Source organism: Pleuronectes platessa, chromosome 3, assembly GCF_947347685.1.
Source record: "Pleuronectes platessa chromosome 3, fPlePla1.1, whole genome shotgun sequence".
NCBI classification, from domain to species: domain Eukaryota; kingdom Metazoa; phylum Chordata; class Actinopteri; order Pleuronectiformes; family Pleuronectidae; genus Pleuronectes; species Pleuronectes platessa.
In genome coordinates, this window is record NC_070628.1 from 510,427 (window position 1) to 538,276 (window position 27,850).

Consider the following 27,850-nt stretch of genomic DNA (forward strand, 5'->3'; position numbering starts at 1 on the left):
GAAACTTAGCAGGCACCACCACCTGGACAACTGGATCACCAACAAAGCAATCGGCGTGAGGAGACCACTTCCTTAACAGCACGCCGTCTTTAACGAAGTAGCCCCCCCGCTTTATTCCGAATTTCATGGTCAACGTTAACGAGTTCAAAGAGTGATTTCAATGTCTCATCTGACTTTTGCTCTTCTGCCAATTCCTCACGTGATACACAGACGGGATAATCAGCGAGCGAAAAAGACTTTGATTTAGTTGACTGCACTCTCTCGGTCTCAGTTCTTCGACTGGCAGAGCGAGTCACTACACATGCGGTAAACACCTTCGGATACTTTTCAGCACTCTCACCGGTGGACAGCGGCTCTTCAGTAACCACCAGAGGAGAAGACGTATCTGACCAGATGCGTCTACCTGCCAGCTGGTTCCCGAGCACCACTGAGATGCCATCAATAGGTAGTGCAGGCCGAACACCAAGCTCCACGTCTCCCTCCACTAGTTCACACTCAAGAGAGACAGTGTGCAACGGCACTGAAATTGTGTTTAAGCCAATTCCACGAATCAACAGCGAATTCCCAGTGTAAGATGCATTAGAGAAAGGCAACACCGACCCTAATATAAAAGACCCACTGGCCCCAGTATCCCTCAATATTTTCACTCGGACTTTATGACCACCAACAAGTGACACAAAGCCCTCAGAGATGAAAGGATCAAACGTCACCTCGCTGTCTGCCACACACGCAGAGGCGCACGCAGGCCGGTCAACACACACTGGAGGAGCAGAGTCCTCTCCACGTCTGACCAACTGTGCGCATCAGCTACCCGCTCGAACAATTGAAAAAAAGTGTCCACATCAGCCTCTCTAAATGGTGGAACTAAACAAATCTTCTTTTCAACGTTCAATCCAGGCGTAGGTGACTGTCCACCTGGCATTCTACCATCCCGCAGCAGATCGATGCTGCTCTTGATCCAGTTTTATTTTCTCAACCTCTTGTGTGAGATGGATTTTATCAAGCTCCGTCTCCCTCTGCATTACAAGCAGAGGCTTTTGCTCCTCAAAAGTAAGCGCAGTGTTGCCAACTTGGCGACTTTGTCGCTAAATCTGGCGACTTTCCAAACCCTCATGGCGACTTCTGGTGATATTAGAGACTTTCTGGTGTTTTGGAGACTGACGTGAAAGCACGTATCGTTCTGCAGTGACTGTCCTCAACGAGCAGCGGGTGATGCCGTGAGCCCCTCCGCCATCCCAGCGCACTCACAGGCGGTCAGTCTCCCAGTAGCCTTGCGCAGCAGTCCCAGCTGCAGTCAGAGCAGAGGAGACCCACACTCCGCGTCCTCCAGACAGCAAATTAATCGCTGATCCTGCCCTGGCTTACAGAGCGGGATGTAAGTGTCAGTGTATCTTCACTGTCACTGGAAAACATGAGTCATGTTGCAGAGTCCACATCTCTCGTGTGGAACGTGGTGAAACTGAAAACTGAACCAAACTTAAGAAGAAAAAAATAAATAACTTGCTCTGCCATAGTATCTCTTTTGGATCATTTTGCCGGTCCCAAGGCGGATAAAGGAGGAGGGCTGGAGGTAGAGCTAGAAGTTCCACCCCACATATCATTTTGATTAAATTGATATTCTAACATTTAACAATACAGGACAAAATAGATTTATGTATGTGGGTCTAGATACAGCATTAAAGTCATGAAGTTATTTTGAGAAGTGATGGCCTATTTCTATGGCAAGATAAAAAAAAAAAGAATCAACAGAAAAATACGGAAGCGTATTCCATTCACTTTTATTTTTTATTTTTTGGGGCATTTATCTCCGAGATAATTATCTCAGAAAAACAGAATAATTTTCTTTGTGAAGTGAATGTAATATGCTTCTGCAGAAGAAAGCTTATTTTAAGTTCCAAACATATTTAGGGTGTTTTTCTCTCACCTTCTGTACGTCCTATAGCGACCATTACATTATGCAAAAATGGCGATGACGTCATTTAGCGACAATTAGCGACTTTTAGGACAGCCAATAGCTACTTTCCTTACTGAGGAGTTGGCAACACTGAGTAAGCGCGTGTGGCGCCGGTGGCTCAGATGGTGCAGCTGTAGTTGTTAGCACCTGCTGATCCACTAACCGGCCACCACTACGCACCTAACTCTCTTTTAACCTCCTTTGTAATACGGAAACGACGATGTCATAATTGTCACCTCGATTAACTGCTCCTTTGTCATTGAGTTTAATAACTCAGCTGACGGAGTCTGGATAAAAACAGTCACAATTTTTGAAGTCATATTCCCCAATTAAATTGTGACCTGCTATTGAGATCAACAAATGACCCGACATCTGTATAAACAGTAGACCCTGCTCCTCTTCAGGTGACGTGAGACCGGGGATTTTAAGCACCGAGCCCGTAAATCCGAAAGAGCCACCGGTTGATAATGGCTCCACGGAAATCGGAAATGCCCCCGAGACGACCGCTCCAGGTCCCTGTCACCCAAAAATAACAAACAAAAATAACAAACCACGCATCCAAAGACACGCACTAATCTTATCTCAGGTAATTTACTGATCCAATTTTCCAAATCCAGGTTCAATCAGACGAAATAACACGACGACGTTTACTCACCCCTAATTATCCAACTTCACTACAAACTGTCGTTTCTTTCTTTCTTCTGGACGAGCCCCCATATGTCACACCCAGAGTATGAATGACACGACAGAGCGGACGGTAGTTTTACCAGGTTCCAGGATGGGTTTATTGTAGAACCTCAGAGGTGCAGATATTCAAACAAAACAACGCACAAGACAAAACGAATGCTCAGCACGACCCCCCGGTGCTGGCCAAGCCCCCCCCGCTCAGCCTGTGTCTGCTGCAGGTCGAGCCCCCCCGAGGAGGAGGAGGAGGAGCCAGAGCTTTCAAGGAGTCCGGTGCACCTGCGTACCAGGTGCACCCAGTTACGGCTCGTTACCTCCAATCAGCAGCACTGCACACAGAGACCAGGGACACAAACAGAGGGTTAGACACCTGTCATGGAAAGGTACAGGCCAGCAGGCCGTCACAGTGTGTGTGTGTCAGTGTGTGTGTGTGTGTGTGTGTGTGTTTGTGCGTGTGTCAGAGGTGTTTTAACAAAGAGGGGATTTACCAGGGTGAGGGTCACATGATCACGTTTTGTATGAATGTTGTGTTTTCTGATTTAATTCTCACAGATTTGATATTTTCTTTAATTACAGACTCAGTGGTTGTGAACTCTCAGAGACTCACTGTGAAGTCGTGGCCTCAGCTCTGAAGTCAGACCCCTCACATCTGAGAGAACTGGATCTGAGTGACAACAACAAGCTGCAGGTTTCAGGAGTGAAGCTGCTGTGTTCTGGACTGGAGAGTCCAAACTGTCGACTGGAGACTCTGAGGTCCTTAAATCCTTCTTCACTTTTCAGACTTTCTTTCTTATTGGGTCATTATTTATTTAAATTGTCTCAGTTCTGCTCTGCTCACTGTCCCTCAGTCATCTGTCACTCACCCAGCCTGTCAGTCACGTCCACCTCATCAACTCCATTCACCTGCACTCACCTGCTCCTGATCACTAAGAAAGTGTCAGTAAATAACATGTGGACTGAGGCCGAGCACTCGTCCTCCTCAGGTTTTCAAAATAAGACACATTCTTATTGAAACACGTTGGACAGTTGATAAGTATAGAAACAAACAGGAAGTGACATCAGGAGCCATCCCTACTTTAAACAGTGTTTAATTACACAAACCTGCTCAGTGACCAACACACAGAGAAGAAGCTGATGAATGAAACAATGGTCCAACATGTCTGATCTGATATTTATCTTCAGGTCACAGACTGGACTGAGGTCAGCAGCATGTTGAGAGTCTGTGTTGACATGATGACGATCCACAACAACAGGAGGACACATTCTAATATTCATATTTCTTTATCCAGGTTGGTGTACTGCAGACTGTCAGAGATCAGCTGTTCTTCTCTGGCTTCAGCTCTGAGGTCAAACCCCTCTCATCTGAGAGAACTGGATCTGAGTGGAAACAACCTGCAGGCCTCAGGAGTGAAGGAGCTGTGTGGTTTTCTACAGAGTCCAACCTGTCGACTGGAGACTCTGAGGTCAGTTCACTGACTGACTTTTGTAGATCTCATATCTATAAAACAGCATTTATACCCAATTTATCTCATTTAATTCTAATTGAACATAATTCCTCTTCATACATAACTTGAATCCATTCATGAATTAATTTGTGACATTTTAAATATTCAGCTACTTGTTAAAACACTGAGTTTAGTTCTGGATTTCCTAAACTGATCTGCAGGACAGAGACCGGGTCCAAATAATCTATTTGTACTGAATCAGGATCAGTTTTTAGTCCAACATGTCTGATTTCATATTTATCTTCCAAGTTATGAGTCTGTGTGACATGAATATGTGTCTGTTATTTTCACACATGAACTCAGTTTAATTTACAGTTAAGTTTTATTCTTTATCCAGGTTGTGTCTCTGCAGTCTGTCAGAGATCAGCTGTTCTTCTCTGGCTTCAGCTCTGAGGTCAAACCCCTCTCATCTGAGAGAACTGGATCTGAGTGACAACGACCTGCAGGACTCAGCAGTGAAGGAGCTTCTTGATCTACAGCAGAGTCCAACCTGTGGACTGGAGACTCTGAGGTCAGTAGATGGTTGGAGTCAGTCCACGCTGCTTTCTTCAGTATGTTACTAAACACAGTCAGTGTCACAGATCCAGGGTCTGTGCTACCAAGCAGGATTTGTGGTTATCAGGTTAACTTCAGGTTTAGTTTTTTCAGTTCTACGAAGCTCGTCCACTTCTTAACCAGGTCAATCACCATGGTAACTTCTGATGACAGCTAACCTGCTCCAGGTTCAGTTGGAGATCAACCCGTATAGAAGCTCCGCCCACTGACCACAGTGACTCTACACTGTTGTGTGGTGCACACTCTCCTTAAAGGGACGGATAAGGGAAGTTTAAATCAACGTCTGGTTGGTTCAGTTGATCTCTAACTCACCCAGAACATCTCAATGTCTCCAGACTCATCCTGTCCCCAAAACACCAGATGACCTCAGCTTCCTGGAGACAGGTCCATGTGTGTGTCCTCAGAGACAGTGAGACAATGTGTGTCCTCAGAGACAGTGAGACAGTGTGTGTCCTCAGAGACAGTGTGTGTCCTCAGAGACAGTGAGACAGTGTGTGTCCTCAGAGACAGTGAGACAGTGTGTGTCCTCAGAGACAGTGTGTGTCCTCAGAGACAGTGAGACAGTGTGTGTCCTCAGAGACAGTGTGTGTCCTCAGAGACAGTGAGATAGTGTGTGTCCTCAGAGTCAGTGTGTGTCCTCAGAGACAGTGAGATAGTGTGTGTCCTCAGAGTCAGTGTGTGTCCTCAGAGACAGTGTGTGTCCACAGAGACAGTGAGACAATGTGTGTCCTCAGAGAAAGTGTGTGTCCTCAGAGACAGTGAGACAGTGTGTGTCCTCAGAGACAGTGTGTGTCCTCAGAAACAGTGTGTCCTCAGAGTCAGTGTGTGTCCTCAGAGACAGTGAGTGTCCTCAGAGACAGTGTGTGTCCTCAGAGTTAGTGTGTGTCCTCACAGACAGTGAGACAGTGTGTGTCCTCAGAGTCAGTGAGACATTGTGTGTCCTCAGAGTCAGTGTGTGTCCTCAGAGACAGTGAGACAGTCTGTGTTCTCAGAGACAGTGAGACCGTGTGTGTCCTCAGAGACAGTGAGACAGTGTGTGTCCTCAGAGTCAGTGAGACAGTGTGTGTCCTCAGAGTCAGTGTGTGTCCTCAGAGTCAGTGAGACAGTGTGTGTCCTCAGAGACAGTGTGACAGTGTGTGTCCTCAGAGACAGTGTGACAGTGTGTGTCCTCAGAGACAGTGAGACAGTGTGTGTCCTCAGAGACAGTGAGTCAGTGTGTGTCCTCAGAGTCAGTGTGTGTACTCAGAGACAGTGTGTGTCCTCAAAGTCAGTGTGTGTCCTCAAAGTCAGTAAGACAGTGTGTCCTCAGAGACAGTGAGACAGTGTGTGTCTTCTTGTCTTCCACTCGTCTTGTTAGTAAACAACAGATTCAGATCTCGTGGCCTCGAGTTATTTATCTCGTTCACACGTTATTATGTCGTGGTCACGTAATATATTTTGACCAGATGCCACCAGGGGGCGCTGTAACTTACACAAGCTGGACCACAGCTGACAGCCTCACACGAGGGACAGAGACGGTGTCGTCTTCATCTGATCTGAGACAGTTTGTCCTCTCACTTCATCAGTGAAGAACTGATCAGGTGGATCTTTGTCACAGCTCTGAGATCAGTGGGACTGAAGCCTCTCCTCATCACATGGTAACCAGGAGCTCTTTATACAGAGCAGAACCTCTGCTGAGGTCCATCTGTCTCCTCTGGTCCCAGTTTGTCAGAAGCAGATGTTCATCAACACACAGTGAAACATGGCTTCACCTGTAACAGCAGTAAATCCACCTCTCAGGTGTCCACTCTGCACTTTGACATGCAGAGGACACACACTGAGCTCTTAGCGTGTTCATTCCAACACGTGAACATGAAGCAGAGAGGAAGCTGCTCCACCTCTGAACAGGACTGAAGTCCCTGCTGCTCTTTCTACTGGATGAGCTGCATCACTGACTCACAGCTGATGAAGTGAGTCTCTGTGACACTGATGTCTTCTTCTCTCAACAGGTGGAGGTGGTCTTAGTGGAGCTGAGTGTGAAGAGGACAGTGTGAAGAGGACAGTGTGAAGAGGACAGTGTGTGTGGACGGAGGCTGAGCTGTGTCCTGAGGATCCAGAGGCTGAAGCAGCAGCAGCTTGTGTGTAGTCTCCAATCTACACAACCCCTAATCTGCATGTGTTTGTGAGATGAAGCCGGAGCACCTGGAGAAAACACGGGGAGAACATGCAGACTCCACACAGGAAGACCCCATCTGAACCGGATTCAAACCAGCAACCTCCCTGCTCTGATTATGTTTATTCACATGAAGGTTGTGTTTATTGAAATGAAACAACACAAGCAGAATATATAAACCCTCTATAAAGAGTCACATACAGTGTGTTTAAGTTTGTCTTTATTATTGTCCACCTTTGTCCCTCAGTGTGTCTCCATGTGTGTAGAACCACATTCTGTGTATATGTTTGTTTATGATCTTAAAGTTCCTGGATTCACGTCACAAACTGATTTAGTTCAACACAAAGTTCAACACATTGAAATCACTTTGAGTTTAAAATCAGAGTTTTGTCTTTGACACAAAAGATCAAAACTCTGGACTTAAAAATGGGACGTTTTCATTTCTGCATCAGGTGCAGAGCGGTGGTGGCTTTTCTCCTTTTGACCCACAGGTGGCGCTGCAGTATAACAGCAGCACATCCCAGTCAAAGCCTTTATATTCAGTCTATGAGTCAAACACATGGATCATTTCCTCTGTGACAAACCAGATGTAACGAGAAGAAAAACATCTCAGAGAGAAAAGTTCTGTTTCTACTTGTCTCTGCTTTAATGCTCAATAAACATCCTTCCACCGACTTCACTGGAATCATGACTCAGCTTTTCTTTCCTCTTCAAACAAACTGGTGGAAACATCTCGTCCTTGGTGCAGGTACAAGAACAAAATCACCAGTTTGACATAATGGAAACCAGCAGAAGAAAAGTGAATGAGACATTTACAGAATGAAGAAGAGTCGATGAAGAGCAGAGCATCTTTAAGTCTCTGAGGAAACTGTTTCATAAACATTTTACCATATTTAATAGAAAACTGACCCAAGGAGAGGTCATCATGTGACTTTGTGATGATCCTCAACACACGTGAGTCAATGTAACATGTGACTGTGACGCCATGTTCATGAACACGCTGCTCTCACATCTGTCAGCAGATGTTGAAGCTCTGAGGTCCACTTCCTCTGCAGCAGAGTGAGACCATCATCTCTTCATGGAGCTGTGCACCAGGCTGGTGTCACGTGACCAAACACAAAGTGTGAACAACACGTCTCCAAAGGATCCGTTAGAATTCATCAAACACGTTTATGGATAAACTTTATACTTACAAGGAAAAGCTTGTACTCTCCCCCCCACCACCTGTTCATTACTATGGGCCCCCCCCACTCTCCTCCTCTCCTCTCACCCGCTCCCTTCTTCTTGTTCTCTCTCTCACAGTCGCCACTTGTTCCAGTTCTCTCTTTGTTATCCTGCCTTTTTGTCTTCCTACCCAATCTCTCCCGCTTCTTCTCGTATTTTTGCGTTACCTTGTTTATTTATGATTCATGCTTTTATTAATTTTAATGACATTACAATAGATTGAAAAATCACGAGCAATTAGTTTTTTATTTTAAGGTTTTTGTGTAACTTTATTTTTTCAACAGGGTAAAAATGAAAATCCTCGAGTATCTAACCTGCTGCAGTAGCTTGGTGGTTGTGTAGGGGGCAGTATAACCACCGAGCTGCTCAGGAGCTGCACATTGTTTTACACAGAAGAAAAACGTAAACAGGAAGTAGATTCTCTGTAAAAACCAACGAGCGAGAATCAACGTCATCAAACTGAGAAACTGCTGAATTAAAGTTAGATCAAAGGATTTCACCACCGAGACTTTGAGCTGTACGGAAACCGGTTTGTGACAAACTTCATTCCACATCTGAGGGGGGGTGTTTGTTTCCCTCACACGTCAGAAGGTGTGGGGTGCGCTTGTTTTGCAGACATGTCGGTGCAGGTGTGGTGTCTGTCGTTCCGCCAGCCGTACGCCGGTCTGATTCTGGACGGGGTGAAGACGCTGGAGAGCCGCTGGAGGCCCCTGCTGGCCCCGCTGGAGAACCAGACCCTGGCGGTCCACATCGCCCGGCGGGACTGGGAGGGGGACGAGTGGCGGGCGGTGCTTCGCGGCCCACTGGGGATGACCGAGGCTCAGATCCACGGGCTCCTGGAGTCCGGGGAGCGGTTCGGCCGCGGCGTGGTGGCAGGTGGGAACTGACCTTTGTTTTCTGTGGGGTTCCTGAAGGCATCACCTGTGGAAATACATCTCTTTCAGGATTGGTGGATGTGGGCGTGACCTCGGTGTGTCCCGCCTCCATGCTGGAGGAGGAGCTTCAGCACCTGGAGAGGTCGGCCCTTCTGGTTGGTCTGCAGGAGAAACACGTGACTCACCTGTCCAACCCTCGCTGGCTGAAAGAGCCCCTGAGCTCCCGAGGAGGTCGCGACCCCTGGACTGTGGAGATCCCCACGGAGCTTCTGCCATGAGGACACGTGATGCACACAGGGCCGGTGTCTCCTGGGATCAGATCTCACTTCCTGACCTACATGCAGATTAACACGCGTGTCCTGTGTTAAAGACCAGTCTGGGTTTACAGACGTGTGCGTGTGTGGGAGCATGTGAATGAAAGTATTGATCTCTATCTTGTGATCAGTTTTGATATTGTGATTCTTAGGACGTCAGCTGAGAGGACGTCCTTCACATGTGGACCAGGAGGGATTTGAAAGGACACTGTTAGAGGATGTGGACTCATGTGGTCTGGTGTGATCAGATCTGATCTGATTGGTTCACACCTGAACATTCGTTTTCCTCAGAGAAAGAATCCTGATTTTCATGTTGCGCCACCTGCAGGTCAAACTGGACACTTCAGGCTTCAGCTCCTCCTCCTGTCGTCCAGACTCAATAAAGTGAAGTACACTAATATATCATGCTAATGTAACAGTCAACATCTTGTATTGTTAACGATGAAAATCTTCACTGAGGGAATAAAACCATGAGAAACAAAATGGTTTCTTCAATAAAACAAAGGTTCAGATCCAAAGATGATGAATGATGTCAGAACGAGTCTAGGGGGCGGTGCTTATACAGAGTTAGTTTTACATGAATGGAGTTAACGTACTGGTTGAACCTCCCGTGGAACTGGTTCTTCATGAAGTTAGTCCTGTAGTCAGCTCGTAACTTTGATTCTAGTTCAGGCCCCAGAAAGTCAAAGTACACGTTAAGTAAATGTTTGTAAAGAAGTGTAGCGCTCCCCTTGGTAGTCATGGTGATAAGGGCAGGGCTTTTGGGTTCTTTATCAACTATTTTTAACCCTGATTAACTCAGTTTTAATGTTAGTTTTGAATCTCTCTTTTTTTGTTTTAAAGTACACACATGAACTGTTTTTAACTTACTTATAAATTCACCTTTAACCTGTTTTTCATAAAGAGGTTCACCCCTCAGGTCTCTATGTATTAAAGGTAAGTAAATGAAATACACCACACACGGTTTTAAGAAAATAAGTTCTCAATTATTTACTTATGCAATGATTAATGCAATATAACAATAAAATAAAAATATAAATGTTCTTTTTGTCGTTAAACCTTCACAATAAATTCCCCTTTTTTAAGGTAAAAACTCTGAATTGTCCCTTTTTTCACAGGAAACACCAAAGGAATTATACCTCTTTTGCAAGAAATGTAATAACTGAAATAACCCTGTTTCTTCTTTTCAGGTAAACACAGTAAATAAAAATATCCTTTGTTCTGTTTTAGTGAAACACTATCACAAATATTCACAGATATCAATAGACTTTTTAACCCAAAAATATCAATGCAGAACCTTCAATTCACTCAAATTCACTGAAATGCAATATGTGGACCCACACACCTGATAACTAAAGCCGGCACTTATTACTTTACTTCAAATAAACCTGGGTACCCCTTTAGTGCATCGGTGCAGGCCTGGATGTCGCTTGGGATGGGCTGGTGGTTGGAGAAGAGGTGAGTTGAGGAGAAAATCCGTCCGGAGGAAACGAAACCCCGTCACTGCCGATGTCGCGGTGTTCGCTCGTCGTCTGCAGCTCCACGCTCCTTTCCCCACAGTCACTGCTGAATAGGTAGCTTGCTGCTAACTCGTACAGTCACTGTGAGCTAAACTAGCCGCTGTGTTAGCTTCTAGCTTCACGTCGTCCTCACGGTTTGAGTAATCCACTCACACCCACAGGAAAATCACCACTGAGTCCTCTGGAGAGTCCGGGTTGAACGCCTCCACGACTTGGTCACTCAACGTCTGTACAACAGTCTCTTTTCGTTACTGTTCTTCCTACATACTCCGCGTGTCTTCTCTCTCTGCTCGCTCCGCCCTTTTTTTCTTCCCGTCCCGAAACAACCTCAGAGGTTAGGTTCCGGCCCATCTCAATTAACCCCATACATGCTGGTACATATTACGTTTACAGATACATTATACTTCAAATAAAACAATAAACACATAATATATACTTTTAACTGTTTTAACACTTCTATAGTATTTTAATGAATTTCAACCTTTTTAATCACACTATTTATATGCTTGGAAGAAATTATATTACTTAATATTTTTAACCGGGTTACAGAAGTTTCTGTCGTTTCACATCGTTCTTCTCTCTCTGATGTTTGTTCAAGTGTTTCTGATCAGTTTGGTTTGAATCAGTTATTAAATGATATAAAAACAGGCCGAGACGTCAGATGAGAATTACTACTGCACAGTGTACTGACTGCTAAAGACTCCATCACCACAAGATGGCAGCGTTCGTATCTGAGATATTCTACAGGAAGTGGAAACGAGTCGTCTTTATTTACACAAACAGATGAATGGTTCAGGAGGTCCTGATCATGTGACACCTGTGATCATGTGATCTTTGTCACTGATGAAACAAACAATCGTCTGCTTGTGAAACTAACTTTATTCTCCCAGAAACAACTTATCACCATCGGCAGTTTGAACAAAACATCAACATAAATACATCCCTCATCAATAAACAGGGACTGCCCATGCCCCGCCCCCTCTCACCGATTGGCCGACTGAAACTCAATTAACTGACCGACAAACTAATTAAACTCAGTTCTTCTCAGGTAATCGTACCAACAACTGTCGCTCTCGACTTCAACGTTCGGAGCAGGAAGTTATTTGTGTCGGAGATTTGTAAATAAAGTTTTTTGTCAACAAACTAACATGTGCAGAACTCTTTCACCACCTTCAATGTGAAGCTAAAACGCTAAAGTGAGAACAGAAATACCTCAATACTGGAAGTATCGAGGGTTTTTTACAAAAAATTTACGGAAAGAATAAAGATTTGTCCTAATTATTTTTCATATATCATATCCTCTTTAACTTTTCCTGCCAACGGGAACTCGTTAGCTTCATGCTAACTCTTGAGGTATGTTTCAGCAGGATGTGCATGTCACTCACACGGTGGGGGGGATGTAGTGTGTCGCTGTGTGGTGGGGGGATGGGGCTGTAATGTAAGCAACCACGTGGGCTGGGTTAGGGGCGGGGCAATAAACCTGTGAGTTGTGGCCTCCAGTCTGGAGCGTTCCCCACTGGACTGATGGTGGGAGGCAGTGGTAGGAGGAGTGATGGGGGAGGTGGGTTGGCTGAGTGTAATAGTTTGTTATAACCACTGGAGACCGGAATGAAGGTAAAGAGATGACTTCTTTATTGCGTGCCTCAGCTCCAGAATACAGCAGCATCAAGTGCGTTCCCAGACGCCTCACATTGCACACCTTGTGTAACCCTCCGCCACTGTTGAGAACCCTGAACAGTGTTAGTGCGCGGCACTATATCCTACATCCTCCTTTCTTAACATGGAGATAAACTTCATCATTTTAACTGCTTAACAACCTCAAATGAAATTAAACTGATGCACTAATGAACTCATATCAACACACAGTTTGTTGTTCTTCTAATAGGATTACATCAACAAAACTGACTAAATAACATCTATCTGTTTATCTCTCTGTAAGAAGAACACAATAATTAACTAAGAATATCATAAGAGAACATTTCAGATATTCAAGCATTTCACTTTTCAAGTAGACCTCATTACTTACCGTAAACAGTTTACCATTTCCACACTGAACATTTCACAACTTAAATCATTTTACATTCCCTTGTTTTTTTTTATATACAGACTAGACTGTAAGCTTGCGTTTACGCCATTTTACCACAGTCCTTAATGTTGATTCATTTGAAAGTCCTCGAACCTCTTGGGGGGTCTGATGACTCGGCCACTCCTGGTTTGAGTCAGGCCTGGTGTGGATGAGGAATTACAGTCCATAGTCTCTGCTGTGCTTGTAGAAGGCGAACCTGGCAAATCCTCATCCTCGCAGTCCGAACCTGAGCCTTCGCGGTCTCTGCAGCGCGACACGTGTCTATCGCTCTCTCCAACGTGAGATTAGGCTCTCTCAAAAGTCTCTCCTTTAAACGCTGATCGCTCAGGCTGAACACAATCTTGTCTCTGATCATGTCATTCTCCGAGGCGCCAAATTCACAGTCTTTACTTTTCTTCTTCAGTTCAGTTACATGCTTTTCAATTGTTATGTCCTCAGCTATAGGATGCGCCCAAAACTGGTATCGTTCAAACACTGTATTTTTCTTCGGTAAACAGTATGCTTTGAAGGCTGCCAGAATTCCACTCACTGTTTCATTATCCTCGTCGTCAAGATTCTTTTCAAGCGTGTTGTAGACTTCCAGTGCCTCTTCACCCAGTGCATGCAGTAGAATTGCTACCTGGATCTTCTTGTCCTTTCCTTCTGCACCACTCGCGGTCATATATATTTGGAAGCGCTGTTCCCATCGTCTCCAATTTTCTCCCAAGTTGCCGGTTAACACCAACGGCGACGGTAGCTTAAACTGTTCCATTTTCAGTTAGCTGTTAGCTTTTCTCTCATCGCTAGTCTCCGTCCCGATACACGTTAGCTGTGGCTTCCTCTTCAGAAAAAAAACCCCCGGTGTATATTCCTCAGGCAAAATGACGAATTGGACCACTTCTGACACCATGTAATATTTTGTTATAACCACTGGAGACCGGAATGAAGGTAAAGAGATGACTTCTTTATTGCGTGCCTCAGCTCCAGAATACAGCAGCATCAAGTGCGTTCCCAGACGCCTCACATTGCACACCTTGTGTAACCCTCCGCCACTGTTGAGAACCCTGAACAGTGTTAGTGCGCGGCACTATATCCTACAGAGGAGCAGAGGGCAGGTAGGTGGTGATGGGCGGGGCTTCATATGGCAGGTGTAGCATAGGGGGAGGGGGGAGAGGCGTTTGCTCCTGGTACAGATGAGCAGCGGAGGGGGCGGAGCCTGGAGGAGCAGGGCCGACGGAGGAGGTGGAGCCTTCCATCGATGGGGAGGAGCCTGTGGGGAGGGGGGGGACAAATCAAACAATGCAAAATTCAATCATGTTGTATCAGCTGATCTGTCATCACTGACCACCGCCGTGTCCGTCCGTCTGTCCATCTCCTGCCCTGGAGGATTCTGGGTAGGAGGAGGGGGGCTGATGGGAGGCAGCTGGGGGTAGAAGAAGAGGAAGTCTGATACTTAACAGGAAGTGAAGCTTCCATTTCCTGGGAACTACTACACCAGCTGTACTTCCTGTTCCCAGTTCAGGTCACATTTCTGATTGATGTTGTTCTGATAATCACGTCTGTCCTGAGGTCAGGTGATGAGGTCACCTGTGAGACCTGCACCAATCAGAGACGAGTCTTACCGTGCAGCGGCTCCTGGCTCAGGTAGGGGGGGTAGGGTTGGTAGGTGTAGTGGTTCTCAGGAGAGGGGGAGGAGAACGTTGTCTGCTGCTGCCAGTACCACTGGGGGGGGGGGGGTATTTTAATATTATAATATATTATTATTTTAAATATTTAAAGAGAGAGTGTCACAGGAACTCACCTGGACGCCCAAGTTGAAGTAATACTGAAGAATTCTGCAGTCTACACACACACACACACACACACAGAGTAACATGAGTGACGGCAGCAGATCATTGTGGTGTGTGACAGTTAGGCTGGTTGACCTCTGACCTCGGGGTAAATCGCTGCCATTAGGGTCGTAGGAGTAAGGGGGCGGAGCCACCACGGTGCAGAGAGGCTCACCTAGCTCATTAACCAACCACGGAGAAGAAGCTGGGATTGACATGGAGGCTGAACAGGAAAAGATCATTTTAAACACGTTCTGATGTCAATTATCTGAGGAAACAGGTTTGTTTGTGTTTACATTGTCTCCAGAATCTAAACAAAACAGATCCACACAGAGGGTCTCTGTAAAATGCCTGTGTGTTTGTGTTTGTGTACCTGTTGCATGCGAGTGTGTGTGGATACCTGAGCGTGTCTGTGTGTGTGCACTTGGCGGCAGGTGAGCAGCTGCAGGAACATGCGATGATGGAGAAGAGGGTGAGGATGAGGAAGAGGAGGGTGAAGAGCCAACGACAGCTAAAGGCTTCACTACCTGTAACACACAAACCCAGTGAGTGTAGCTGGCGTCACAATTATTATGGTTTTACCATCTTTCTGTCCCCTCAACCCGCTGAAGGTCCTACCACGTGTATAAATACAAACAGAGAGAACATTTGTACCTGCTGTGTGTGTGTGTGTGTGTGTGTGTGTGTGTGTGTGTGTGTGTGTGTGTGTTTGTGTGTGTGTTTGTATACCTGCTGTGTGTGTGTGTGTGTGTGTGTGTGTGTGTGTGTGTGTGTGTGTGTGTTTGTATACCTGCTGTGTGTGTGTGTGTGTGTGTGTGTACCTGCTGTGTGTAGTTGTAATTCATGTCTGGTCTTGGGGGAGAGTCAGCACATCCTCCTTCCTGTCCATCCTTTCACAACAAGAGAAAAGGTAAAAGCTTTCTGAAGCTTAGTGACATCACTGATCACATGATCATTATGACATGTTATCATGTTGTTAGCATGTCCTGCTCCGTGTCCTCCGTCTGTCCCTCAGGTCAGAAGCATGTCCTCTGACAGACTGCGTCTCTTGTGTCTCTACAGATTCTGTGAAGTGATTGGTTGTTAAAGCTTCTACCTGATTGTTGGAGGCCTCAGCAGTTGTGTAACCACCGGACGTCTGGTAGTTCTGATCTGAAACAAAAGTCACAATCAACAGCTGAGGAAGCCACAGACACATCTGAGGTCAGTACTGGATCTACTGACAGGAAGCTGAGTGATGTGGTGACAGGATGAGTCTGGAGAGGTGGAGATGTTCTGGGTGAGTTAGAGATCAACTGAACCAACCAGACGTTGATCTAAACTTCCCTTATCCATCTCTTGAAGGAGAGTGGAGAGTCACTGTGGTCAGTGTTCGAGTCCCAGAGGGGGGGGGGGGGGGGGGGTTGGCGGTCACAGGGTCAATCTGGAAACTCTCTGTCCCCCAGATAAATACTTATTTCACAGGATGAAGCTACTTTAACAAGACTCACCCTGAGCACTGAAGATGAAATCCTCTGAGAACTCAGCTGAGAGACAAAGAGACAAAGCGTCAGGGGACAAGGAGACGGAGACAGAGTCAGAGAGACAGAGTCCCGTGTCCTCCTCACCCTGGTCCTCAGCGGTGCTCGTGTCCTCCTGTTCGTCCTCTGAGGAGCACACTGGGGTGTTTGCAGGTCGATGTGAAGGGGGGTGGTGTCCAGAGGCTCTCTGAACTCGATAGGTGGAGCCAGGTGGAGGGGGAGGAGCAGTGCCCTGTGGGAGGAGTCAGAGTGAATCCAAACGGAAACGCATGGTCACATGTCTGCGTGGTCATGTGCTTCTCTCACCGGCAGCGGCGGGAAGACGGCGTCGCTGGCGTCGTCCAGCTGGTAGTACGTGATGGCCGAGTCCAGATCGCCTGGCTCCTCCCCCGTCTCCGCAGGGTAACCAAACTGACAATCTTTATTGATAGCAGCAACCAGCTGACGACGGCTACGACTGAACACAGGAAGACATGTGATCGACCACTGGGGGGCACAGTCACGGTTCTACATGGAGGGTGTTGTATTATATTTATGTGATGATTACACATGTCATCATCTGGAATAGTCTAGTTTCTTTGTCTCTTTTTATCAACCTGTCTGAGACTGCAGATGAAAATGAGTCTAAGAGGCTCTGGAACATTGTGCTCATATTAAATAATGTGCACCATCCCTTTGGATTCAAAGTAGATCATATTTCAGAGACAGGTCATCGTGGTGAACACCAACCACACACATGGTTGGTGGGACTGTGGCAAGATGATGACATCATTTACCGGGACCTGAAGGCGTAGTTCTCATAGTCCTGGTAATATCGTCTTCCAGGGTGGTAATAGGTCAGCTGTGGGCCAATCAGGTGACGGTTGAGGAAACGGGTGGAGCTTCTGACCACAATCCATGACACACACACACACACAGAGACACACACACACACAGGAAGTCATCAGTATCAAGAGTAATTCATCGGTAACGCCTCCTTCAACATGCGTCACATGTCTTCACACCTGAGGTCAACCTGTGTCTCAGCAGGTGTGAATGTGATCAACTACACAAGTTCTACAAGTGTCAGTTCCCACCTGGACGCTCCGTAGCGAGGAGCTCTGACTGTAGGGTGGTGGTGGTGGTGGTGTGGGGGGGCGTAGGGATCATAGGTCATGGTTCCAGTTGAGGGAGGAGGGGGTGGGCGGGGGTGACCTGCCGGCTGGAAGCGAGGGGGCAGGCTGGATGGGGCGGGGCCTCCGTATAAAGGGGCGGGAGCTATCATGAGCTCGGCCCCCTTCATTCCACTGCTGCCCCGAGACTTCCTGAAGTAACGGTGACGATGATGACGCTGACCACGAGAGTCCAAGTCTGCACGAGGCCATAGGGTCAGGTGGGGGGGGGGGTTGCAAGAGGTCAGAGGTCATAGAATAACCTAAGCTTACCCAGATCTCCTTTTCTAGTTGGAGCAGCAACATTCCAGGCAGGAACTGGATTCACTGGTTTCAGATCCGTCAGAGGAACCAGGTGTCTAAGACAGAGACACATCACAACCATCTGACGTCTGCTGGTCTGGAGTCAGCTTCACACCTGATGCTTGGTTCAGATTAATGTGGAAGAGTCGTCAGATTAAATGTTTCATTACTTCTCTCCCAGCTCCTCGATGAACACGGTGACGGCTGACGAGTGGGTTCCTACTTCCTGGATGAAGGCGTTATAGTATTTCCCCTTTGGCTCCAGACGCACCTGAAACAACACACACACACACACAATCTGGTGACAACATGATTTCACAGACTTGATGCTAATGACACATGAAGCTTCATTTCATCACAGTGTGTGTGTGTGTGCTGTCACCTGACACTTGTCTCCCAGGAAGTACTGCCTACCAGCGAACACCATATAATCCGTCTTCTGCATCTCTGTCAGTCACACAGCGCAGTAATCTGATTACTACAGCATCATTCAGGCGGATGCAATCTGATTACTGAGATAATCAATTAGGATGTAGACGACCAATCAGCATAAGAGTGAGTCACATGATCACCTCCTCATAGGTCCACAGTATGAGTGTTGTTTTTATGTCTCAGCACCAGTGACACCTAGTGGCCTGAAGGGGCATGTTTTCATTTTGTTCCTTTAGTTCTTGAGAACTCGATAAGTTGGTTCAAACTGAATCGACTTTGGTGGTTAGAGGTCAAAGGTCAGTGACCTTAGACTAATGTCCCTGTTAACAAGTTATCTTAAGAACACCTCAAGATGATTTGTTCACACTTGAAACAAAGCGATTGTTGCCTCACACTAAGTCCACAGGATCTTTGTGTTATTTGTGTTGGAACCACAACTCTCCTGAGATGAGGTCGACTGAAGTGGCTGCAGCTGCTGCTTTGTAGCTGCTGTGGAAACCTACGTCATCTTGTGTGAGTGAAACACAGCATGAAGGATTTCACTGTATCCTCCAAGAGCTGCGTCTGAAGGTCACCTGCAGCTTCACGGAGGAGGAGCAGCCACCTGACCAGCCGCTCCCTCAGGGCGGAGCCACAACCTCCGCTGGGTAAGTTCCATCTCAACACTGATTGGCTTTCACCACATCGTGTCACAGGAACTATTCACTTGAGTTCTAATATTTCAATTCTAGCAGATGAAGTCTTTTCATTGTCTTACTTTGAATCTAATATCACAGCGTTAAAAATCAGCTTCACTTTTAGTGAGAACTCACACACCAGCAGTGATGAGGTGCTACTGTCGAGGTTGTGTATCTGTCGAGTTGTGTATCTGTCGAGGTTGTGTAGCGGTCGCGGTTGTGTATCTGTCGAGGTTGTGTACTTGTTGCATCGGATGCGGTTCAGCAGCGGATCGTCTACTGCCTGCTCCACTATTATCTTACATAGAGTTTGCCCTGAGAAGGCAGGACTCATCTGTTAACATGGGAGCGGAAATGAAAACCCACCGTTCCGCTGTGCCACGGACATAACGGAGGAGCTGGTTCGATTCCTGTGGTCAAAGGTCACGATGATGTAATGAGACTAGAGCTGCTCTGAATCAAACCTTCTTCTTTACATGTATAAAAAGGTTGTCAGTGTATGATGTGTGTGTATGTCACGTGTGTGTGTGTGTTACCTTTGCAGGTGTCCTGCCACACGTCAAACTCCAGGTTTCTGTACACGTCTCCGTCCAGAGACTTCATGACCTTATAAGGAAGAGAGAGTCTGGACGGAGGAGCATCTGCAGGAGACTGAAAAACAAAAATCACCACAACAACCAAACACATCTGACACACACACACACACACAACACACACCAACTGACTCAGACGTTTTGACCCCCTGACCTTTGTGTCATCTGTCCCACTTCTGTGTCTCTCCTCAGTAGCTCCAACCGACTCCACTTCCTCCCTGCAGACGAAACAAACGCACCTAACTGTGACTGTTATTACACAGGTGCAGCTTTTGTTCTGTATATAGTGTGTTTGTGTGTGTGTGTGTGTGTGTGTGTGTGTGTGTGTGTGTGTGTGTACCTTTGTCCTCGGTCCTCAGGTGTGTCGTAGCCAATATCAACATCACTACACATTGATGAGCTGTTCCTGTAGCAGCGACCTCCGACCCGGGAGGCCTCCATAGCCTGACAGAGCTCCACCTCCTCCACCCCAAACACCTGAGTGTAGAGCAGCTCGTACAGCACAGCTACACACAGACACACACACAGACATCAATCACACACACACACACACTGAAGGGACAACCACTGATCAGCACTCACCCTGACACAGCGCGGCGGAGGCGGGGTAACTCCTGGTGTAAACGATGTCATAGTGACCATTGATGGAGCAGCACAGCATCACCTAGGCAACACAGATGATTGACAGTCAGCACCGGAACTTCAGAAAAAGTCAAACTAATCGGACCAATCAGAGGACTGGAAAACCAAAGACATGTTCTACCCCCCCCCGGTCAGGTGATGTCACCTTGTCCACAAAGTCGTCCTCTGAGATCACTGTGGCTGGTTTCCCCGGGTATCGATAGATCAGGAAACAATGCCTACACACACACAGACACACACACACAGACACAGTCACACACAGACACAGACACACACACAGTGAATTCTGATGACATCAGTCCAGTAGAGAACATGTGATGCTCCTGGGTTCCTCACCTGTACAGCTGAGACAGAGCCTTGATCTCCACCTGACCCACGGTCTCCTGTTCACACTCATAACACAGAGGTCAAAGGTCACGGCAGCTCACCTTCGGGTCCTCCAGACACTCCAGATATTTCTCGAAGGAACCTTCGACAAACTGAGAGAAGAAGAAGAAGAACACACCTGAGCCTCCACCGCCATGGCAATGCACTGTCACACATCAGGTCACATGACAACTCACCGGTTCAAAGTTGAATCTGTTTGTTCTCATGAAGTCGGCACAGTCCTGACAGATCTTCTGATGGTAGTTCTGAGAGTAATACAACTACACATACAGACACACAGTCACACACAGACATACAGACACACAGTCACACACACACACAGTCACACACAGACACACACACAGTCATTATTATATCTTCATATCTCATATCTATGCACCAAACCAAGGCTCTGAGCAGGAAAGAGTTTTTAAAGTTTTAAATGAAACACTTAGCGGCATTGATCAAAATGAATGTATTGTGTTGGGTGGAGACTGGAACTGCTGCACAGATTTGAAGCTAGATAGGACGGGTGTGGAAACACATGTTCAGTCCTCCCAGCTTTTATCTGAGAGTATCATGAAAGCAGATCTGGTGGATGTGTGGAGGATGAAACATCCTTCAGCCCGGCAGTACACCTGGTGAAGGTGTTAGATGGAAGGATGAGTGCAGCAGGTTAGATAGGTTTTATCTTTCTGCCGCTTTTACTAATCAGGTTCTTAACTGTCAGATCCTCCCTGTTGGTTTTACTGATCACCATCTAGTTTTAATGGAGTTTATTTTATCATCAACAGTAAAACCAAAGTCTTTTTGGCATTTTAACGTTAAATTATTGCATGATTTTACTTTCTGTGAACATTTTAAACTGTTTTGGGCTTTTTGGGGAAAAAAGAAACATGAGTTTTCCTCCCTCACCCGGTGGTGGGAAGTAGGAAAAGCCCAAATCAGAGTGTTCTGTCAGCAACACTCAGCCAACTCCACAGTTAAAATAAAAAGAGCCATTCAGACATTAGAGGAGGAGATCAGGAACCTGGAGGCTGACACACAAAACAACAGGCAGAATGCAGAACGGCTCAAAACCAAGAGACAGGACTTAAACTCATTTCACATGAGAGAGCCAAAGGAGCCTTGGTCAGAGCCCGATTCACTGAACTACATGATATGGACGCTCCGACCACCTTCTTCTTCAACTTAGAGAGGTCGGTGGCTCGGAGGAAAGTGATGGTGTCTCTGTGGCTCCCAGACGGAGAAGTGACCAGAGAACCGGCTCAGATGAGGAAACACGCCGTAGGTTTCTACTCTGAGCTGTTCAGGGCAGAACATTGTGATGCAGACGCTACTGCAGAGCTGCTAGAAGGACTTCCTCAGCTGACTCCAGAAGAACAGGACACACTAAACACTGACATCACCCTAGAGGAGCTGACCACGGCTGTGGAGCAGATGGCGTCTGGAAAGGCCCCTGGAGTGGATGGACCACCTGCTGAGTTTTTAAAACATTTCTGGGGTATTTTGGGACGAGACATTTTAGACATTTTTAAAGAGTGTTTTAAAAAAGGGACACTTCCTACTTCCTGTAGACGGGCAGTTCTCTCTCTGCTGCCTAAGAAGGGAGATCTGAGCCTTTTAAAGAACTGGAGACCAGTCGCCCTTTGATGCACAGACTACAAAATCCTCTCGAAGGTTTTATCCAACAGGCTGAAGAAATATATCGAACAGCTGATCTACCCAGATCAATGCTACTGTGTTCCTGACAGATCCATGCTGGACAATCTGTTTTTAATAAGAGATGTGTGTGATGTGTGTAAATTAAATAATGTTAAGGTGGGTATTATATCAATCGATCAGGAAAAAGCATTTGACCGTGTGGATCACAAGTTTTTATTTTCAACTTTGCAGGCTTTTGGTGCTCGGGGGGGGGGGGGGGGGGGTTCCTGGATTAAACTGCTGTACAAATGCGTGGTGAAGGTGGGGGGGGGGGCTGAGCTGTCCTGTTCCCTTCACTAGAGGCATCAGGCAGGGCTGCCCCATCTCAGGACAACTATACAGCATCGCCATCGAGCCACTTCTGTGCAGGTTGAGGTGCAGGTTGAGGGGTCTCTCTCTCTCTCTCTCTCTCTCTCTCTTTATCTCTCTCTCTCTCTGCCGGGGCTGGCTCATAACCCTCCTGTGGTCGTCTCTGCATATGCTGATGACGTAAATGTTTTTATCCATGACCAGCATGATGTCCAGCAACTTCAAGAAAGTCTGGTCTGCTATGGGAGAGCCTCTTCAGCCAGAGTCAACTGGGAGAAGAGTGAGGGGTTTTTTAATGGGGCAGTGGAGCCCGGGGACTTAGCCTGATCTTCCTGCAAATCTCCAGTGGGGAAGGAATGGATTAAAGGTTCTGGGGGTCCATCTAGGAAGTGAGGGCTTCCAGAAGCAGAACTGGGGGGGGGGGGGGGGGGCTGGAAAAGGTGGAAGCAAAGTTGTCTAAATGGAAATGGTTGCTACCTTATCTGTCCTACAGGGGGAGAGTTCTGATGGTCAAGCGGACTCCTGACCCCAGACCAGGGATATGGCTGTTTGAGGAGCCGCTGTTCTACAATGAGTTCCTGAGAACTGACACCTGTTCCTCTACGACATTAAGGAATAAGTTTATTGAGGCGGGCATCATCAAACTGGGCCACCTCACAAAGGCCTCCATGGAAACACTCTGTGACGTCACCAGCATCAGGTCCTCTAGAGCAGTGATTTTCAACCAGTGTGCCGTGAGAGATCGTCAGGTGTGCCGTGGGAAATTATCTAATATCTAGTGTTGCACCCGAAGTATCGGCCGAGCATCGGTAGCGGCAGATATTTGCCGTTTCCCGACATCTGCACATCGGTAATAAACTTGACTTTCACCGATATCATTGGTATTTGTGGTTAAACCGCTGGGCAGGTGCCGCGGCTGGGGGAGCAGGCGCCCCGTCGCCCTCCTCTCCACGCCGCCGGGACTCGGCGTGCGGCACGCCTCAAGGTTTTTTTGGGGGGGAGGTCCTCTTCTGCTGTGCCTCACGGCGTCAGTGGTGCGGGGGCTTTCTTTCTCTTGGACCGCGGGGCGGTGTCCGTCGCCGGTGCGGAAGGCGGGCCGTTGGAGGGGACCGGGTACGGCGGTCGGCGGCAGCGACTCTGGACGCGTGTCGGGCCCTTCTCGCGGATCACCTCAGCTACGGCGCCCGCTGGGGGAACCCTCCGTTCGCGCGGGGGGCCCCCTCCGGCGGTGCGCCTCGACTGGCGCCTAGCAGCTGACTCTGGTGCGGACCAGGGGAATCCGACTGTTTAATTAAAACAAAGCATCGCGAAGGCCCACGGTGGGTGGTGACGCGATGTGGTTTCTGCCCAGTGCTCTGAATGTCAAAGTGAAGAAATTCAATGAAGCGCGGGTAAACGGCGGGAGTAACTATTGGCACTCAAACAGGTCAATCTGTTTTAGACAGGGTTAAAAGGTCCTGTTTTAAATGATCCTTGTGGTATTTTGACCAAAATATGTTACAGACATTTCAATAAGACCCCAAGGAACCATATCAAATGTGATAAAATGGGTATAATATGTCTCCGTTAAATAAAGTTTAGTTAAATCAAAGATTGTTTCATAAATCTGATTCAATTTGTGCTCATTAAAAGGTAAGAGTAATAAAGGGCTGAAATAATTTAAAATAGTGCTTTTTAATACATTTAGAAATTATATTACTAACTATATGTATTATATGTACTGTGTTAGTCCATAGAGTGTCATTTTGGTTGGTGGTGTGCCCCAGGATTTTGTAAATGTAGAAAATGTGCCGCGGCTCAAAAAAGGTTGAAATTCACTGGTCTAGAGTGCTGGAGAGGTTTGTGGAGGAAGTGATGCAGTCCCTGCAAGCGTTTGCTGAAAACCGTACTGTAGCTGACCAATGGGATGATGACTGTGAGTACCTGCCCCCCCCCCCCCGATCGTCAGCCCTGCTGACGGGTGGCGAGAGGAGAGTGGACTGCTTCTTTCCTTCAGAACCCCGGTGCTGGGTAGTTTCAGCTCTTCTGGGAAGAAGCAGCTTTATGTATATTTTTTAGGGTACCAGCCAATAAGGGTGTGGAGGTGTATTATTGTACAAGTACAATAATAAAGTTCCCCTTCATGTAATATTGGTTTATGTAATTTGTAAATCCACCAATAAACCTGCAGAGCCACAAACAAATAGAATAGAATTTACACTCACATCAGTTTTATTTCTTGTTTTCATAGAAAGTAGTTTCTATGGTGGAATTCCAGTTCATCCAGTTTAGACTTGATGGGAAACCATGTTGTCTGCAGCCAGGTACTCTGGCTCTTTGCTGACACCTTGTGGTCAAACACTGTTACTGTTTGGATGCAAATCTCATCAGTTATTGAAATACACAACGGTCAAATGATGCATCACAATGCAGCTGTATTTCTCTAGATCTATAAACCACACTGTGACTGGACGTGTTTGACTCCAGAGTTTCTGAGGCTCATTTAAACATCATGATGAATCTCATTGGACGGCTCAGTCCCAGTAGACGCTCCCAGTCAGGACTCAGTGTGAAAGTCAAGATCTGGATTCATGATCCCACACCGTCCATTATTAACTAAACACATGATCCTAAGTTTGTTATCTACATCATAACATCACAAAAGAACATGAACTGTGAACCAGTTCATCTTCATGGGTATGAACTGGACTTTGAACTGGGAGGTTTCAAGAGTGAACTGGTTCCACAGGGAGGAGGAGCCTGAGAACAGGGAGCGGTCAGACTCCATTTTCACCTGGACGAGCAGAAGGAAGGAAAGTGAGCAGGTGAGTGTGAACACAACTTTCTGAAAGTTTCACTGTCTCACTCTCACACCTGCTGTTAACATCCGTCTGCTGATCACATGACTCTAACATGTCAGTTCACACCTGGTGACAGACGTCATGTGATCGGATCCCAGAGACAGATGTGAACAGCAGGTCTGGATCAAAGAGCCTTCAAAGGACTAATTAACAGAGTTAACTCACAGCTTCACTTTGTATCTTCATCTGTTCATCAAGTGTTTAATAAAACAACTTTTTTTAACAATCATACGTTACAGTCACCTGAGTGTGTGTGTGTGTGTGTGTGTGTGTGTGAACTTGCTGGTAAATTTTGGGTGTGGTTCTTGAACCTGTTTGTCCTGATTCTAGTGAGCTCAGGAAAACAGGAAGTGACGCATTTCGCTTACCGTAGTACGTAGAGAGAGAGAGAGAGAGAGAGAGAGAGAGAGAGAGAGAGAGAGAGAGAGAGAGAGAGAGAGATGAGAACGAGAGAGAGACTCTTGTCCTTCCTGAGGTTTCTGATGTGATCACTGTATTTCCTTGTATATAAGTATTCCTGTGTACTCAAATGAATACCAGTACTACAAACTATGAAACCCTATATCTATTTCACAATAAAAACATTTAAAAGTAAATTAATTGATTCAGTCGACAGAAACGCTTGAGTGCTTTTATTTTGAAAGGGGTCGGCTACAGGAAGTGTTGTAAATATTTGTGTTTGTGATGTTTTCAACAGATAAACATTGAAACTGATGTTAAAGATCATTTCACTGTGTTCTGCTGTAAACTGAGCGCAGAACCAGAAGGAAATAGACCAGACCTTGAATATCTAGAAGAGCAGCGTGGCCTGAACCACAACTGAGCCGCAGCCGGTGCAACATGGACGAGGACACTTCAGAGCAAGTTGGACCCTCAACCACAAAGTAAGAGACCTGCTACAAACATGTGAAGCTCCAAACTGAATCCTCACAGAATGAACCAGTGAATGATGTGTTCTGAATAAAAACATGTTTGTGTTTGCAGAGGTCAGGACCACAGACTGAGAGCAGAGTCTCCAGGGTCCAGCTGTCTGTCTCTGAAGAGTGACTGGTCCATGGGACAACCTCCACTCTTCAGTAATGAACCTGGACCCTCACCCACAGAGTAAGAGACTGTTTCTACTGGGACCTGCTCTGAAGAGGATCTAGTTTCCTCTAGTGTGGCCCCTGCATTAGGACACAGCTTCATTGAAGTTGGTGACTAATCTCTCAGAATCACTCAAAGAGCTCAGACCTCCACCAAGAACCAACACGCTCCTTATGAAACCATTTTGAAATCCACTAGAGACTCATTCTGATTTGGATCTGCACCAAATTCCACACACTGGTAAACATCAGTCCTCTGAACATGTTTGTGAAAGAGGACCACCCCCCCCCCCCCCGATCTGGTTCACAGACCACAACCTTCCACCAAGTTTACTGGTAATCTGTTGTTTTTTATAATCCCACTAACGAACCAACCAACACACAAACATACTGGGTGAACACAAAACCTCCTTGACAGAAGTGATGACAACCTGTGACTGTGACATGTGAGTTATCAGGACATGTCTTCACAGGGAGAGGAAGAGGAGTCATGTTTCTGAGGAGGAGCAGTCGTCCTGCTGTGCTTCGTGTCAGGACGTCCTGAAGGATCCAGTCTCCACCAGCTGTGGACACTGGTTCTGCAGAGAGTGCATCACCTCATACTGGGACCAGTCTGGTTCTTCAGGAGACTCCTCCTGTCCCCAGTGTGGACAAAGATCCAGAACAGGAGCTGGAGGTCAGACAGCCGGTCAGAGCAGCACTGTACATGTGTCTGCTGATGTCTTCACTTCTGACAACAGCACATGTGGTTTTATTTTGTTCCTTCATACAGCATCAACATTTAACATCGTTAGAAAAGCACAAAGTTAAAAAGCTTTTATTTTCTGTAGTTTTTCTGTATCTGATGAAAACAATCAGCAGATTCTCAGATTCTCTGTCTCTCACATTGTTTCTTGTCTTTCAGCAGATCGTGGTCTGCAGGAGGTTTCAGATGAACATAAGCTCAGTGTGAGGAGGAGATGTGAACATGTGACTGAAGGAAGTGATGAAACAGGAAGTAGAACCCTCCTCAACAGGATCTACACTGAGCTCTACATCACAGAGGGACAGAGTGAAGAGGTTAATACTCAACATGAGGTGAGGCAGCTTGAGACGGCTTCCAAGATGAAGATCCTCCAGGACACTCCCATCAAGGTCCACGACATCTTTAAAGCCTCCACTGACCAGCAGAGCAGCATCAGAGTCGTCCTGACCAACGGCGTCGCTGGCGTTGGAAAAACCTTCTCGGTGCAGAAGTTCACTCTGGACTGGGCAGAGGGTTTAGAGAACCAGGATGTGGGTCTGCTGGCTGTGCTTTCGTTCAGGGAGCTGAACCTGGTGAAGGACCAGCAGCACAGTCTTCTCACGCTGCTCCATGTTTTCCATCCAGCGTTACAGAAGCTCACTGCAGAGACGCTCGCTGTCTGTAAACCTTTGTTCATCTTTGACGGCCTGGATGAAAGCAGACCTTCTCTGGACTTCAACCACAGGGAGCTTGTGTCTGAGGTCACACAGAGGTCATCAGTCAACGTGCTGCTGACAAACCTCATCCGGGGGAATCTGCTTCCCTCG

At 46.8% G+C, this 27,850-nt stretch overlaps 3 protein-coding genes across 15 annotated transcripts in view; 2 read left to right on the plus strand and 1 right to left on the minus strand.

Moving 5' to 3' along the window:
* Positions 1–27,850, plus strand: part of LOC128437454 (NACHT, LRR and PYD domains-containing protein 12) — a 278,177-nt gene that overhangs the window by 146,630 nt on the left and 103,697 nt on the right. For 7 of the 11 annotated variants that reach the window (XM_053419610.1, XM_053419611.1, XM_053419612.1 and 4 more), the window contains exons 9-10: positions 3,215–3,391; positions 3,928–4,101. In XM_053419610.1, coding sequence (XP_053275585.1) covers positions 3,215–3,391; positions 3,928–4,101 — 351 coding nt within the window. Of the gene's footprint in view, positions 1–3,214; positions 3,392–3,927; positions 4,102–4,480; positions 4,655–6,686; positions 7,525–27,850 lie in introns of those variants that run through there. The other 4 variants (XM_053419620.1, XM_053419619.1, XM_053419618.1 and 1 more) reach the window with 2 other exon arrangements.
* LOC128437456 (BMP/retinoic acid-inducible neural-specific protein 3) overlaps positions 1–27,850 on the minus strand; it is a 214,427-nt gene that overhangs the window by 115,349 nt on the left and 71,228 nt on the right. The window lies entirely within an intron of this gene.
* On the plus strand, positions 8,428–9,746 carry LOC128437459 (protein EOLA1-like). Its single transcript, XM_053419629.1, has 2 exons — positions 8,428–8,950; positions 9,019–9,746. The coding sequence occupies exons 1-2, from the start codon at positions 8,692–8,694 to the stop codon at positions 9,225–9,227; spliced, it is 468 nt and encodes a 155-aa protein (XP_053275604.1). The 5' UTR covers positions 8,428–8,691; the 3' UTR covers positions 9,228–9,746.

Excerpts from the sequence above, each read along its gene's own strand:
- LOC128437459 (XM_053419629.1), top strand. The coding sequence starts at position 8,692 with ATGTCGGTGCAGGTGTGGTGTCTGTCGTTCCGCCAGCCGTACGCCGGT. Across the intron at positions 8,951-9,018 it reads CGGCCGCGGCGTGGTGGCAG|GATTGGTGGATGTGGGCGTG; the intron begins GTGGGAACTGAC and ends CATCTCTTTCAG.